The sequence below is a fragment of the Branchiostoma lanceolatum genome, chromosome 1 (genome assembly GCF_035083965.1).
Source record: "Branchiostoma lanceolatum isolate klBraLanc5 chromosome 1, klBraLanc5.hap2, whole genome shotgun sequence".
NCBI lineage: Eukaryota > Metazoa > Chordata > Leptocardii > Amphioxiformes > Branchiostomatidae > Branchiostoma > Branchiostoma lanceolatum.
In genome coordinates, this window is record NC_089722.1 from 1,104,757 (window position 1) to 1,121,450 (window position 16,694).

Here is a 16,694-nt window from a genome sequence, read left to right on the forward strand (position 1 = left end):
CCTGGGTGTCATGTCACCGATCTTGTGCCCTCAGTTAAGGCACTTTACAAGACGTACCGCACTCCACCCAAGTTTAAAAATGGGTACCTGACTTCAGTTGGGGAGGTAAAAGATGTTGGAAGGAGAGGGATGGGCTCTGCCTTCCAATACCATGCCCTAGACATAGTAGATAACAACCCACTGTCCCTACAGCCTTAAGAAAGTTTTTTGGACCATCTTTACCTTCTACCTTCCTTTAGAACGCAGCTGGCACTAGATGGAGTAAAACAGCTGACGCAGCAGTTCCAGGCGTCCCCAGAGCTGGGAAAGGTTCATCTGCTCCATCTGAGGATCCTGCTGGACGACCGCCAGCTGCAGGGAGCAAAGGCCCTCGTAGAGGACTGCATTACTGGTTAGTTTCTAAAGGTTGTTTAGCTGGAGATCTTTGTGTTGAACTAGCATAGGATCCAAAGTTTTTTAAAGATCTGCTCTTAAAACATGTCTGTCAAACCCTTCATTGTTGTCACATTGTCTTTTATTTTGTTCTCCTTAATGGTAAGTAGAACCATAGATTGAGACAGTACACAGAATCTTTTAAGTCTCTTCAAGCAATTTTTACTGGTTAGTTTTTAACCTTCTCCCTGCTGCCTATCTCTGTAATAAATGGTGAATTGGGTGCCAAATGGATACTTCAGAGCAGGAGACAAGAGGAGAAATCTCTGTGTTGAACTATAGCACAGTATCCCGATAAAAAAAGTAATAATATGCCCTTAAAACGTGTATGCCAAACCCTTCATTGTTGTCACATTGTCTTTTATTTTGTTCTCCTTAATGGTAAGTAAAACCATAGATTGAGACAGTACACAGAATCTTTTAAGTCTCTTCAAGCAAATTTTATGATTCTGTCTTTTACAGTTAAGTTTGACACAAACATTGTCTAACATTATCCCATATGCTGCTGTCCTTAACCCTTAACAGCTAACGAAAAGAATAAGACCGCCCGAATAAGACCTACCCAAACATACATCATCACAGGAATAAAAACAGTGACTCTTACTTCAAAAATTTGTCCAAGCGAACTATGGATTTCTCTGTTGTAGGTCACAACACCACACAGCCACTAGATACAACTACTAGGAAGCGTTTCCACCTGCTTCTGTGGGAACAGGCTGCCCAAGCATACGAGGTAGGCAAAATTTCTGGTACTTAAATTTCAAGAATATTCTGTATACTTGTGTACAATAGTACCTTTACCCTAAAGCCTACAAAAAGTAGGTGCACTGGTGCACACACAGTCACAATTTAGGTGCACAGAAGTGCACAGCACCCTGTATTTCGAGCCCTGTGGCCTGTAGCCAGGCTTTTAACTAGGATTTATAGACAAGGGGTCCAAAAATGAGGGGGGGGGGGGATGCTGTGATGCGGGGGTTAGGTGTGTTCTAGTCTTAATCATACTTTTAGTAGACCATTTTAAGCACTAAAAACTGCTTGTTCCCTCTCTGTCTCCCAATGGGTTCTATGGATTAACAATTTCATGGTAGTTTTGCATGTCAATCAGTTTTCATGCTGTCCCAGTGTCTGGTAGGACTAAAAAAGCATCAATGACACTGTAACACAGTCACATGTGTCTGTAATTACCAGGGAAACAGGGGGTCCTCTGTGCGCCCAGCTGAAAATGATGCATGGACACATGCCTAGCTAAAAGCCTGCCTGTAGCGTGTAAGTTGACATATTAAGTTTTTATCCATTGTATGTTCTTTTGTTTCTGCAGACAAATGATCACGAAGAGGCGCTGAGATGGTACGACTACTCAAGGAACCTGTTCTCCTCCAATGACAGACAGGATAACAACATGGCCAAACTTGAGAGGAACAGGAGTGCATGCTTCCTACATCTCAAGCAGTATGATAAGGTAAACATCCAGGGATCAATCTAAATCAGGAAAGAGGGGCGCTGCGCCCCCTTGTTTCAGCCCAGCGCCCCCTTGTCGAATTCAGATTTTAGCTCAATCCCCAGCATACAGCCTTCCCTCAGCGATTGGTTCTTCCATAAATACATAGAATTCGCTCCCTCGCCTGTGTGTGCTCCCTCTTGTTCAGATTTTCTAGAAAAACCCCTGACATACTTAAGAAGCCTGGTTTAGCGAGGGTTTTACAATTAGAGAAGGTAGCGCAATACTTTGTGAAACATACTATTAGTAAAAATGTAGCCAGTTGAAAACTTCAACTTAAAGCAGAACGATATCATTTACTGGCTCATTGTTGCTAGCCAGGTTGCCATCCGATTACTACCGGGCTTCCTTCACTGATTTTTCAGGGTAGCGAGTATACTGTATAGGAGCCCCAGTAGTGCCGGATGGCACCCAGGCTAGCAACAATGACCCAGTAAATGATATCGTTCTGCTTAAAGTTGCAGTTTTCAACATCTTAAAAATGATAAATATCAGTATCAGGAATGGGTATGACATCTGCGCAAGGCACAAGTTATCGGTGATTATGTATGCTATATCAAATGGTAGTGATAGCAAATCAGCACAAAGGACATGGTTATCATAACAGCCAAGGGTTGACAATATAGTGTATACAATGATGGGGACAGGTTTTTCAGTACCAAGGACAGATGTAGTATGCCTGTCCTTGGTATTGAAAAACCTGTTGCCACCATACGCAAACCATGTAGAAATATAAACTACATGTACATGGCTTCTGTCTTTGTCTGTTTCTGTATCTGTGTATCCGGTAGCTTCCTGAAGGTTGTGATAACGACAATAGAAGGACAGATTCTCAAGAGGTGATTTTTAAATTGTCTTGCAGGCATTAGAGGCGGCACGGCAGGCCGAGACATGTGACCCCACCAGCCCCCACACTCAGTATGCACTCTTCAAGATAGCTCTTTTACAAGGCAACAGTGACGCTGGTAAGCCCGTTTAGGCCACACCAATTTGATTTCTTGGTAAACGGATTTTATTCCCCTCCCCCCCCAAAAAAATTGTAGGAAATAAAATCATGAAAACAGAAGGCTGGCCGATGACTTTTTTTTTCCTAAAATTTTTTTTTTTGGAAAAAAAAAGTCTGTTAACCAAGAAATTAAATTGGTGTGGCCTTAGCTAGGAATTAAAGACAAGGGGTCCAAAAATGAGGGGGGGTGGGTGGGTGTTGTGATGCAGGGGTTAGGTGTTTTCTGCATTATCATACTTTTAGAAGACCATTTTAAACACTAGAAACTGCTTGTTCCCTCTCTCTGTCTCCCAATGAGCTCTATGGATTAACAATTTCCTGGTAGCTTTGCATGTCAATCAATTTTCATGCTGTCCCAGTGTCTGGTAGGACTAAAAATGCATCAGTGACACTGTAACACAGTAACATGTGTCTGTAATTACCAGGGAAACAGGGGGTCCTCTGTGCGTCCAGCTGAAAAAGAGGGCATCCAATTTCCTTGTTATTCTAGTATCATGCGTCCAAATGACTCATGGACGCATGCCTAGCTAAAAGCCTGGCCATGAATGATATGTACTTTCAGCTTCTTTTTTTTCCCCTGTTGATCTTGTCCAGTTGATATCTGTGGTGCATACATTGATAAATGCATGACATTAGATGATAATGAGTTATCATGTGTTTTTATGTTTCTGAAGGCTGGACATCCAGCTAGCATTGTTTTTTAAATTCCTGTTAACCAATTTCAAACTAAAATGGTGTGGCATAAGTAGTGCATATTCTGTCTACGCATTTGAGTTTGTAGAAATGTGTCACGTTTGCATTTTACATGTTTAATGTTTCTGTAGCCATTGAGGCCATAGAGAGAATGGGCACTGCAGATGAGAAGGGGGAGGAGGACAGCACCGTCGAAGGGCTTGTGTGCCTGGCTGCACAGCTCGCGTTTGAGGTTAGCAATAGAGTCGAGAGTTGATTACATTGGATTAGATTAGATTTATTTTTCATTTGGTAAAGTGGCAGAAATGTGACATTACAGACCAAGGTAATAATCAAGACAGCTAGGCTGATTGTAAATACCTCACATAAAGTACAAAACACAGCGTTTTATGGCATCAGCCTTATTTGATTATGATTAGATTAGAATAGAATACTGTAGATAGAATGTAGTTGAGTGATATAACAGTGTTTAATTTCATACCTACCTGTAAACTTTGAATACCTTAGGTGTCAAATGACAGTGTATTTCTGTGAGTTTTTAAGACCACTTGTATTAGGTTGTATGTCACGTCTTATAGTTATAAATGATTCCTTTAAGTCTGTTGTTTTCAGCTTTTGTTAGTGCATATGTCCTGTGTTTTTGTTCAGTTTCTTCTCAAATATTTTCAGGAAAGTAACAGGGACGTTGCAATAAGAGCATTAGAGAGACTGGTGCAACATTCTCACAACATCCAACAAGTCCTCACTGCTATTAGGCAAGTCATTGTCATAATGATTGTTTAACATTTTTACATCTCATATAGTTTGTATAACTAGTATGTAATTAATTGTGTTCTCATTGTGTATCTGTACTGTAAAGCACTAAAGATGGACAAAACTATGTTTCTAATGTTCATAGCTATCTTGTTTATTGAGCGTATAGGAGATCCAACGCTATGTACTGAATTTGGCAATTCAGCCCTTTTGGGCTACGAAGAGAAGAGATTTAAGGAATAAACCAGTCATATGTTACGTTGGAATTTATGGCAAATTTCAAATGATCACTTGAACTTGCGTGTATATGCATCTAAGAGGGAAAAGTTGAACAACATTAAAAGTAACTACATTAACCATGTTTCATACTTATCTGTTTGTTACTGTTAGTTTCTTACTAAACATTTATTTTGAACCTTTTTGTCATCATTCACAGATGTTTAACAAGGCTTCGTCTGACCTTCTCTGCAGCATCTGATGGGCAAAGGTTTGTAAGAAAATAAAACTTATACATACACATTTACACATTTTATTGTCAGTTCACTTTAATGCTTTTTCTTTCTGTGCAAGAAGGCCATATCTAGCTTACTGTACAGTACTAAGGCCACACCATTTTAATTTCTTGGTTAACGGAATCTAAAAAAATATGCTAGATTGGAAAATCAACATGAAAACAGAATCTCAGAGGAAAGTCTGTACTTTGGTGCACATAGTTTCAGGGAGTGAACAGGTGAGATCAGGTGCAAGTTTTCACCCCAGCCTTCTGTTTTCATGATTTTTTTTTGCTAGAATTAAAAAAAAATTGTTAACCAAGAAATTAAATTGGTGTGGCCTAAATGTGTACATAACCATATTTTTTAAACAAAAAAATTCTTTCTTCCATTGCAGAAGCAGTAATGACATTATCCTGTCTTACCTTGAAAAAGGTGAGTGCAAAGAATAATGCCGTGTGATGTGATTTTGAAAACCAATTGGCAATTCTTTAACTGGTGAGCTTTGTACGTCCTTTACGTGGTGTAACATTTGATGCTGCAAGAGTAGAATTTTCCTCTATTTTTAAATCAATGTAGTTTTTGTCTCATATTGTGGTTTTGAAAAAATTGTAATCCAAGTCTTGTTATATCCCTCGGTCATTTAACGAATAAACCAATTTCGATTTTGGGAAGAAACTAACTGTAAGCTGTATATTTCCAAAAAGTTTTCTAAGATTAGACTAATCATCGCTTTGTTTTTTAAGCTCACAGCAAACTCCAAGAACTGAAGGTGACCAAAGAGGACGGTGTTGTCAATGAAGCAACTTGGTTCATGAAGATAGGTACGAGCAATTTGTATACATTGATATATCGTACATTAGAATCTGTTTCATGGTCTTTATTCCGCAGGACTTGAATAGGGTTAGAATCTATTTGTAAAGTTCATGTAGAAACTTTAAGATGATGTTTTGATGGATTCATTTTACCTTGTTAAATGTAAATCTACAAAGTTAAGGAGGATATGATATGATGTACAACTTAGATAGATTTATACAATTAAGAGTAATGTTGTCAACTAGCACATTTTTGTAACACCAGAGCTACATCTGATTCAGTTATCATAATGAAACTATTATTGCAATGTTTTTTTTTTACAGCGTGGAACCTTGGGCTAAAGTGTGGAGATGACAGTAACATGATGCACCAATTCTTCAATATGTGCTTTAAGGTATCCCCTTTGTTTCATCCATGGTTATCACCTCTTGAAAATAATTAGGTAGTTCTTGTGTAATGTATATAACTTAAGATCAAATTTTCTTTGTACACAGATAAACAAAATGAAGTATATGTAAACGAAGATTGAAGTAAAGTGATCTGCATCTGTATCTATATAGCCGGTACAACAGCCATAAGGCGTAACACACCAGCTTCGCAGGCACGCGGCGCGGCAGCAGCCGGTTATATTACACCGAACGGTCTGTTACACCTAGTCTTTGCATATCTGACTGTTCTTTAAAGCTACTTAGTGAAGATGCTCCTACAGTACTCGATGACAACGAGTTCCATTCTACTATGGTTCTCGGGATATACGAATTTTTGAACACATCAATCCTTGACTGATAACTCTGGTATAACTGGTATCACTCTGGTGATATGTATTAGGGACAGTTTGTGACATGTGCCAATCATCTGTCTCCAGTTTTCTTCCCTGTGTCCTGAGGACATGGCCAACCTGGTGAGAAAGAAGACGTGTGCCCTGATGGCAGCCGCCGCCTGCTTACAGTCAGCCAGAAACGCCTCAGATCCTGATGAAAAGGTCATCTAAAATCACATGTTTTCCCTGTAAATACAGTTGATTGTAGATACATTTAGTTCATGAATAAAAAGACCCTTTTTTACACAACCAAGAGATTTATTCCACCAACGTTTCGGTGACCATCTGTCACCTTCTTCAAGGCAATTCTGACTGCTGCATTGCTATGTGAACCAGTCAGAATTGCCTTGAAGAAGGTGACAGATGGTCACCGAAACGTTGGTGGAATAAATCTCTTGGTTGTGTAAAAAGAGTCTTTTTATTCAGTGACTTACCAACATGATGAAACTATTAACACATTTAGTTCATGTTTTATACTGCAGCAGAATCATCTTTTTAGGGATACAGAAAAAACAACACTGTTTCTCTCCAAGGAAAAATTTCCGCTTCTTCAGTCGGAGGCAGGAATTTTTGTCGTTGCAAAAACTAGCAATGCTTGTTACCCCTAGCATGACCCAAACATGTTTAAACACATAAAAAAATCAATTAAATCATCAAAACTTAAAGGAAGTACACCAAGGTATAATCCAAAATAAGAAACTGTAATTCTTGTTTCTCTCACTGTATCTTTTTGTTCACTGTTTTCATGGTCACCTCTTTACCGTAAAAAAACCTGTACAGTTGTTGTTATTTATGATTCCTTCACACATCCGTTCTGTAAATCACTTGCTGCTACCGTGAAGTTAAAGTTCACTTACACCGTGAAATTTTGCTACTGTGAAGATAAAAAAGTGAGTTTCAGCATTGCTAATATGTATGTATCAAAGTTTTGATGCAAATTGTATGTTCTACAGATGAAGATGCTGAAGAAAGCCATCCTGCACGTCGATACATGCCGAGAGACCTGTAGGGAGATAAGCAACAGCAAGATCACAGACACAGGTACATTGACCTTACTTCCGAACTGTTCATTACACGCTACCTTAGATATCATAGAATTTTAGTGATATTTATGTTATTAAAGTATGTGTCTTAATTAATTGGCTGTTAATGAGATGATACTGTTGTTGTTGTTGGAGCAGCACATATGCAGCTTAAGGGTTAAATGCTAATCGTGGGCCTAAGAAAGAGAATTCTTCTCTCTGTTGCTCAGACTGTTCCGGGGACAGCACCCCCGTCCTGCTGTGCCTGTACGAGTTCGAGGCCAAGGCAAAGCTGGGGGAGCCAGACCTGGCCCTGCTGGTGGACAGGGTGATGGACATGCCTCAGGCAGATGCCAAGACTCTGGAGACCATGGCAGGTGAGGGACATGTGGACTAACCTTTAAATCGTGATTCTGGAAGATGTGAAGGGTTCGGGTTCAGGTTTAACTTAACTATATCTCAAGTGATACAGTGGGGTTCAGGCCATTAAGTTTGTGTGTTTAGAATTGGTGTACAAATAATGTACTTGTAAGGGGAAAGAGCTGCAAATGATCTGAAGGATTACTCTGTTTAAAAGATGTCATTGTATTAACGGTACAACTTAAGGCAGCTTAAGAAATGCAGGCGGCATGCATGCATTTCTGTAAGGCATTCTGTAAAGTTATGTTGTTATCTCGTAATCCGTAGGAAAAGCCGTCTTATTCAGTAATTGGTAGCGAGGTGAACAAATGTTGTGTGATTGCCTGCCTTTGCTTGAATTTATCATAATACATGTACAAAGAGGGTTCTCCTTAATTCAGCGTAAAGCCTTACCGAGACCCGTTGTAGTGCTCATAATTAGTATCATACATACATGTACTATGGATGTCCCTGTAGCTCAATTGGTAGCGGCTTCGCAGTTGAGCCTCCTGTTTCCAATTAGTTGGTTCCAGGAGACCCTGGATCAAATCCGGGAAGGGTATCCTTGTCGGAGCTGCACCGTCTTTCGGAAGAGACGAAAAATGGGGGTCCCGTGTTCGAGGAGGTGCCTCGAGCGCATTACAACAGCCTCATTACTCATATGGGTACCTACTGGTTGTAATAATACAACCTAGTGAATCATAATAGTCCTGATTTGTGCATGTTTGTGTGCAGCGCTAGCCCAGGAAGCCCCTGCAGCCCTGCCCACCATCAGTGTGAAGGCCCTCAAGGAAGCCATCAAAAGACACCTGCAGACACCAAATACAGACTTCACTAAATGCAGGTAGCAGATCTTATATTCATTCATTCATTCATGTTTAATATTGCATGTTCATGCCCTTCTAAAGTTTACACGCTACTTCTCTCTTCTTGAGACATGTGTACACGAATTCAGAGTTTCTCAATTACAGATTGATTATTCGATGACATCAAGTATGTGAACAGTTATAGAATGATATTTCTTGGATATTTTACAACAATATGAATGTTGATATACTTTGATTAAGGTAGAATTCTTACATGTGCTGTTAGAAGGTTGACCACTCAGAATTTTTTTCATTCCTGTTGTGTATAGTAAGAATGAATTATGAAGTTTATGATATGAAGACATTCTCCTCAAGATGATTATTGTAATTGATTTACTTGGAATGAATTGTCATATACTTTAGTTAATAAGGTATATGTGTTGTTTCAAAGTTGACTGTGTAGAGTAAAGAATAAAGATGATCAATATTAACACATTCTCTTTAATTGATTTACTCGGCATGTATTATCATGAATATCCCCCTAGCATCAATTTGCTAAATAAATGGTTAACACAATAACTTGGTCTTTCTGATTGCAGTAAAGCATTCCATAGTTTGATCCAGCTTGTCCTGGACAAAGGGTCCAATTCAGACCCCAGTAGCAAAGAGGAAGCCTGGGGATATTACAAAGAAGCAATGGATATTATAGACAACAAGTCACAGGTAGGTTTGTTTTGTTTGTTTGTGCCTTTATCTATTCTCGAAACATGCTCTAATCGGCCTTCAGGGCCGCTTTTCATAGAGATCGAGATGAGGGGATGTCAAAGGTTTTTCCTACTTTGCATCTGAGAAGTCGTTCCTGTGATGAATAAATGAATAGATGGGACACTTAACATCAAAGCAGGATACTTTTAGATACTTGTTGTAAAATATGCACAGATGTTAATGTAGTGGAGGAAGTTTGTAATTATGTCGCTGTGTGCTTTAAAAAGAGAGAAGATTAGCCACTAGAGCCTAGATATACAGCAGGATATTTAGTATAGTGCTTAGTATTGTCACATATATTATCAGCGCTTGTGAGTGCGACTCGCACACAATATGTATGCGACCAGTTTTTTGAGAATGCGACTAGATTTAAAATCACGGTCGCACGGTGCGACTATCAAAAATTAAGACCTGCACCTAGATAATAGGTGCAGAACTAAGCGGTAAGCTGAAAAATAAACATTAGGTATTCAAAAGCTACCGCGAAAATCGCCGGTGAATTTTCCATCTTGTTCCCACACCCGTACCCGCGGTACAAAAAATGTCCGTTCCAAGTAGGTATTCCAACGACGTTACCGCGAAAATCGGCCAACTACCGCATGGCGATCGGTAAACTTCTACCATCTTCCCACACCCGCGATACAAAAACTATTCGTTTCTACAGGCAAAGTCACCCATGAAAATAAAGAATATAACTTTCTCTTTCTCGTGATGTGTTTGTTTATCTTGTAAAATGTTTCAAACGCCAGAAATTTACCGATGAAAACGGCGCGGCGTAGCGCGCGCGGCCATGATTCAAAACATGGCCAATTTCACTTCCGCCTACGTCTTAGACCGCAGCAGAATGAGCCGATTACGAGCTTTAAATTGGTACCTAGAACAAATGGAGAATTAATTTTTTGAGCATTGAAATTCGATTGTAACGAACTCTTTGATGATAAAAATTGCCACCTTTATTTTTCTTCTTCTTGTTCTTGGTGTCAAAATGACGGCAAGAAACAGGGCTACGTTTTGATGTGATCGACATGTTTATATCATGCACACCGACGAGGTGGCGCTCCTTTTCCCGATGGAGGTGGCCCTGTGATTGGATGGTCGCGCCGCGCGGTCCTGACGCGCGAAATTTGGACTAGATATTTGACTGGGCTGGCACAAACCATCCTCGTCCACCAGGACCTTTCCGCTCTACGTTACATCGCTCGCGGAAAGGGCCCTGGTAACACGGGATGGCATCCATGGTTATTGCAGGTCGACGAGACTTGCTGATGAATAATTAATGACCTAATCCTTATTTGGGACAAACGGCAGTTGTAGCTAATGAATAGTTAATGAGCTAACCCTTATTTGGGACAAACGGCAGTTGTAGCTCATAAATAATTAATGAGCTAGCCGTAACACGTAACATGATTGGTTGATAGCTTCCCAGCGTTCTTTGCGCGTTTGCTTCCGATGAGTGGAAGCAAATGGGTTTTAACCCCTCTGATTGGCTGAAGCTGTTTTGGAGGCTCGACCTGCAATAACCATGGATGCCACCCCGTGTTACCAGGGCCTTTTCCGCGAGCGATGTAACGTAGAGCGGAAAGGTCCTGGTGGACGAGGATGGCACAAACAGATCATTTTTGATACTATTGAGCAAGAATTTCAACGTTAGAATATTAAAGCATTTTTGATTGTTTGTAGACAGAGGGTGGTCATTCAAGGATATGTGAATCTTTACTTGCCTTGTTCCAAGTTGAAAATACCATTGTGTATTTTTCAACTTGTTGAACTTGAGGCACCGTGGCCCCCGGATAGGGGCCAGCTGGGGAACCTATGCCCAATTTTTTTCGAAAATCTCAATACATCACTCAAGCTTATGTAATTTTTAATGTCATCGCAAATGGTCATGTGAATCATTGCTTGCCTTGTTCCAAGTTGAAAATACCATTGTGTTTTTTTCAACTTGTTGAACTTAAGGCACCGTGGCCCCCGAATAGGGGCCAGCCGGGGAACCTATGCCCAATTTTTCTAAAATCCCTCTACACAGATATCATTCTTCCCCAAGAACCAACTAGATTATATACCACACATTGCCAGTTATTTTATGATCTATTCAAATACTTTATTCAAGGTTGTTAACATTGATTGATAGGAGTATTACTTGGTATGGCCAAGACTTTTCTGTTCTTCCAACTTTTTGTAGTGGTGCTCCTAGATTTTTGCTGGTGCCCCTAACTTTTTTGGGTTAGGGGCACAGTGCTCCTAGACCTAAAAGTTAGTCTGGAGCCCTGATTATATATATTAGACGTTAATGTTAACGTTATTCTTATTATTCTATTCTTTCAATTACCCCATGGATGCCCCCTGTGGCTTCCTACATGCATTTATCCCTCTGGGGAACGAACATGCAATAAAGATTATTATTAACATTATCATAATATATTATCAATCATGTTATCATTGAATGTGTAATACTACGTCCCTACAACATGTCTATAATCACCCATTGTCTTGTAACAATTGTAATTTGCCATTACACCATCTTGGCTCATAATGTATTTTTGCATTCTATGCCTCAGGTCCAACTCTTAACTACATGTGCTGTTGATTCGGCCTCACAGTCACCTACATATGGAAAATTAAGAACTCAAACTTAGCAGTGAAACACTGGATGTTTCTAATTGTTTTTATTATACATGTATTGCAAGAAGTCATAGTAGGCCTAGTATACTCAATCTTAAACACGTTTTGCTGGCTTTCATTAGGGCTGTTATCCCGAGATGGAGATTTTGTGGTTGATGACCAAAGCTTGGAATTGTGGCATCCATTTACTTAGGTTTGTATGTTTACATGTGTATATTCATAACTTTGTGGTATCCACTTACTAATAGGTTTGTAAGTTTACATGACATTGTGTATTTTAACTTTCAGGTACATTGCACTGTTCTCTATTTTTTTTGTTAAGTAAAAAAAGACTAGACGTATTACAAAGGCTAGAAAGATATCTCTTCTCATTTAATTCCATTCCAAAACCAATGATAGTATAAGCTTTACTATTTTAACAGCAAGGCCATTATTGTTTTGCAGAATTTTATTACAGAAAAAGTAAGTCTTAGAGCAATTCCAGAATATTTCCAACAAAACATAATGTTACTTTGTAAACAGATATGGCAAATTGTTTTGCTTTTTATACCTTGTCCGAATCGGCTCTGTTTATTCATTTATTTATTTGTTTGGCTGAAACATATAAAGTAATACACTCAGCACAAAAAGTTTGGAAACTTAACTTTAGTCGATCGTATCTCTGTTGTTTCTTGATCAATTTCAATGCATTATATATTGTTGGAAAGCTCATGCAATTTCCTTTCCTATGATACCTATCTCATTATACTTGCAATCTCATGAAGCGAGCGCCAGGCCTGCTTACGCGAGTGGGTTGTAGAAAAGAAGTGCCCAAAATTTCCATGCTAGTGTCAAATACTCAGCTCAGCGCCATACCCAGGTCTGGTGCTTGTTCCATTAATTTACAATCATAATAAGTTTGGTATCATGGGAAAAGAAATCACACAAGCTTTTCAATTATACATAAATCATTGAAATTGATCAAGAAACAACGGAGATATGATCGACCAAAGTTAAGTTTCCAAACTTTTTGTGCTGAGTGTACATACATGAGACGGCCAAGGCTGCCCAACTAGCTTGTTGCTCTGATCTCCACAGTGCTGGCCACTATGTAGATGCTGAGCATTGGTGTGGGATGAGCATGAAGTTGCTCAAGCACCTCTCAAGTCTACGGACACACTACGACACCCAGGTAACACTGGTCACTTTAAATTTGGAAAGTCACTTTCCAAATTGTGGCTTAATTCCAAATTCCTAGAATTTTTATTTCTTACAGAACAGCAAAGTTTTATATGTCATTGGAAAGGGCATTTTCTCCTCTACACTATGGCATTTTTATTTTGGTCATATCACATACGGATGTCGAGATATTTGACTTTGAAAGTTGTCGAGCCTACTAGTCTGAGTGGAACAGACTGGTAGTCCATTGCTTATGACCATAGTCCAACTAAGTCAGACTGGTAGTCTGAAGGATGTTGGCCTACTAGTCTGATAGGGGGCACTATTGTGGAACAAGTCCATGCTAGACTGTAGAAATCCCTATTCTTGTCATTTTCCTGTACTGGTAACACTTGAGCCTTTTATTTATCAATCACTATATTTGTACATTACTTGTTCTATGTGTTACACTGTATATGCCTTTGTATTGTCAATGAAGATTATAAAATGTTTAAAAAGTACTGGTAACACTTAGAAACAAAGACTTATTTCTGATGCGGTAACATTACCACTGTCTCACTCAATTCTATTTCTTTTACAATGTTGTATTTAACCTTTAGCACACTGACAATTCTCCATTGGTTACAGAGTTAGGCAGCAGGGAGAAGGTTAAGAGTGTAGTTTTTAACAGTACTTTTACAGTGCAAATCAGTTTGCGTTGAAGTCCATAAAAACATTTTTGTGAATTAAAGATTTCTTTGGAGAGTATGTATGTAAAAATGAAGTTGTGTTGAAAGGATATTTCATCAAAAATCATTTTTCATTCTAACATTTGCAATGAGATTTAACTCAAACTTTAAAAGATTATATATTGTTGTACCATAAATATGTAATGATATATGTTGATAGCGTTATTAGGACTCAAATCACTGTGTATCTCTGTTATATTGTATCTGACCCTTACCTCTTCCCTCATGACCTCAATGAAAAGCGGCCTGTGTGCCAATTTGAGCTTATCATGAATAAACAAAGGTTCATATGTTTTGCCGCAGATGACTGCAGTCTATGGGGAGGTCTTAGCGAAGATTGAAGCACAGAAAGTACGGTCCAGCAAAGAAGAGTGACCAAAAGTCACAAGCTTTGACAAGCCTACTTCCATGAAAGGCAAAGCAGCTTCTTGTTAGTATGTACACTAAGGCCACACCAATCTAATTTCTTGGTTAACAGATTTTTTTGGTGAGATTTAAGCATGAGGACATCATTAAAACAGAAGGCTGGGGTGAAAACTTGCACCTGACCCTGTTCACTCCCTAAAACTGTGTGCACCAAATTAAAAACTTCCCTGTGAGATTCTGTTTTCATGTTGATTTTCCAATCTAGCATTTTTTTTAAAATTCCGTTAACCAAGAAATAAATTGGTGTGGCCTAATCGATGCAGATAAGTAATTTTGAAATAAAAGATACTGTCCTGCCTACTTTGCATATCATGCGTTGATGAAGGTTAGACATCCAGGTAATAAGATACGCCAAAAATAGTTACTCAAGCAACTGGATAAAATTTTGAAACAGACTTTTCAGACAGCATCCGCTGTCTTTCGTCAGTGACTAAGGAAAGATCTGGTAGAACCAGACGAAAGATAGCGGATGCTGTCTGAAACGTCTGACTGTTTCAAAATTTTATCCCGTTTCTTGAGTAACTATTTTTGGCGCATGCATATCATGGTTAACTGGAACCAGTTACAGTTGATATTATGAAAGAAATTGTTAAGTATGCAATTTTTTTCCATATTTTTGCAAGTTGATATCTCAATCTTAAGACATGAAAGATTCTTTAAAGTGCTTAAGAATTAAGCAATGGACATTGAAAATTGTTGCAGCCCCACTAGACTTTGTTGTTGCACTTCATGTTGTAAATCAAAATGTTTAAAGTTTTATGTAAGGCGTTGAGTTGTGACTATATGAATGCAAATATTTGTATACCAATTCCTGTTAACAAAAGGAGTTATTACTTCATTGTTCACAATATGTTGCACACAGCCTTCAAGGATCCAAAAATAATTTCATCAGGTTGCAATTGGTAGAATAAAGGGTATAGGAGATTCTTTTTACACAACCAAGTAATCTCACCTGCTAACGTTTCGGTGTCTGTCAAACACCTTCATCAGAGCTTCTGACTGGAGTACTGCTTCTCACCGCTATAAGTAGCCGATGTAGGTGGATACAAACTTAGCCATGTTTGGGACAGTGTTCTCACCGCAAAAGCGCCACCTACATTGGCTACTTATAGCATTGAGAAGCAATACTCCCAGTCAGAAGCTCTGAAGAAGGTGTCTGATAGACATCAAAACGTTAGCAGGTGAGATCAATACCTGGTTGTGTACAAAGAACCTCCTATATCCTATATTATACCAACCTGATGAAATTATTTTCGGAAGCCTTTACCAATGTCTTCAAGGATGTAATATATGTATCAAGTAATCAAATGCATATTCTATAGAATGCCTCTACATTTCATAGTGCTAATGTATAAGCAGAATTGAATAAAGATATTTGACTCTAAAGTAACAAATAAAATGCTATTGGCTGTGATTGTGTATTGGTCATTAAAGAAACGTGTTACACTAAGTACCTGTGTGGATGTTATATAATCACATTTATTCCTTATACTAGTATATATATATATATAACTTTGTGTTACAATGATTTGTAGTAACTTGGTAGTGTCATAGGAAAATGTACAATATAACATTCTATTTAAGCGTCCTAGAAATATAACATTGTATTCATATTTTGGCGAATGCAGCCGCATGGCGTTTCTATGACTGCAGATGCGGGAAATAGAGGATTATGATGATGCGTTGATGAAGGTTAGACATCCAGGTAATAAGATATACCAAAATAGTTACTCAAGCAACTGGCTAAAATTTTGAAACAGTCAGACTTTAAGGCACTTTTGACAACGCGCTACCCCCCCCCCCCCCCCCCCACGAACAACATTAGCTCCTAAAACAACAGGAGCTACAATTGATTCATTAGCATACAACCTTGTCTTAACTTACTACATGCATTCTATTGAGCCATCTGAAATTGTCTTTACTTCATTAACATATCTATTCAGAGGTTTGGTAAAAACCTACTTCTACCAGATCTTTCTTTAGTCACTGACGAAAGATAGCGGATGCTGTCTGAAACGCCTGTTTCAAAATTTTATCCAGTTGCTTGAGTAACTATTTTTGGCGATTATGATGACACTGGCTCAATCGGTGGGCTAGCATCATCGCTTCTGCTTCCCCCACTGACGAAACCCTGTAAGAGTTGTTAAAATACAGAAACTGCCAATCAGAAACACAAACATGTACAATACACGCACACACACATGCACGCCCGCGCGCGCGCGCACACACACACGCGCGCGCGCGCGCACACACACACAC

At 39.0% G+C, this 16,694-nt stretch overlaps 1 protein-coding gene across 1 annotated transcript in view; it reads left to right on the plus strand.

Moving 5' to 3' along the window:
• The window catches only part of LOC136423016 (testis-expressed protein 11-like), a 30,960-nt gene extending 15,111 nt beyond the window's left edge, over positions 1–15,849 (plus strand). The window contains exons 15-32 of the mRNA XM_066411006.1: positions 240–391; positions 1,080–1,165; positions 1,751–1,891; positions 2,793–2,895; positions 3,761–3,861; positions 4,299–4,384; positions 4,819–4,869; positions 5,271–5,308; positions 5,620–5,697; positions 6,013–6,083; positions 6,555–6,671; positions 7,463–7,574; positions 7,762–7,908; positions 8,666–8,774; positions 9,336–9,459; positions 12,246–12,316; positions 13,201–13,294; positions 14,313–15,849. Of these exons, the coding sequence (XP_066267103.1) occupies positions 240–391; positions 1,080–1,165; positions 1,751–1,891; positions 2,793–2,895; positions 3,761–3,861; positions 4,299–4,384; positions 4,819–4,869; positions 5,271–5,308; positions 5,620–5,697; positions 6,013–6,083; positions 6,555–6,671; positions 7,463–7,574; positions 7,762–7,908; positions 8,666–8,774; positions 9,336–9,459; positions 12,246–12,316; positions 13,201–13,294; positions 14,313–14,384 (1,753 nt within the window). The 3' untranslated portion in view covers positions 14,385–15,849. The remainder of the gene's footprint in view (positions 1–239; positions 392–1,079; positions 1,166–1,750; positions 1,892–2,792; positions 2,896–3,760; positions 3,862–4,298; positions 4,385–4,818; positions 4,870–5,270; positions 5,309–5,619; positions 5,698–6,012; positions 6,084–6,554; positions 6,672–7,462; positions 7,575–7,761; positions 7,909–8,665; positions 8,775–9,335; positions 9,460–12,245; positions 12,317–13,200; positions 13,295–14,312) is intronic.
• The last annotated feature ends 845 nt before the right edge of the window (positions 15,850–16,694 follow it).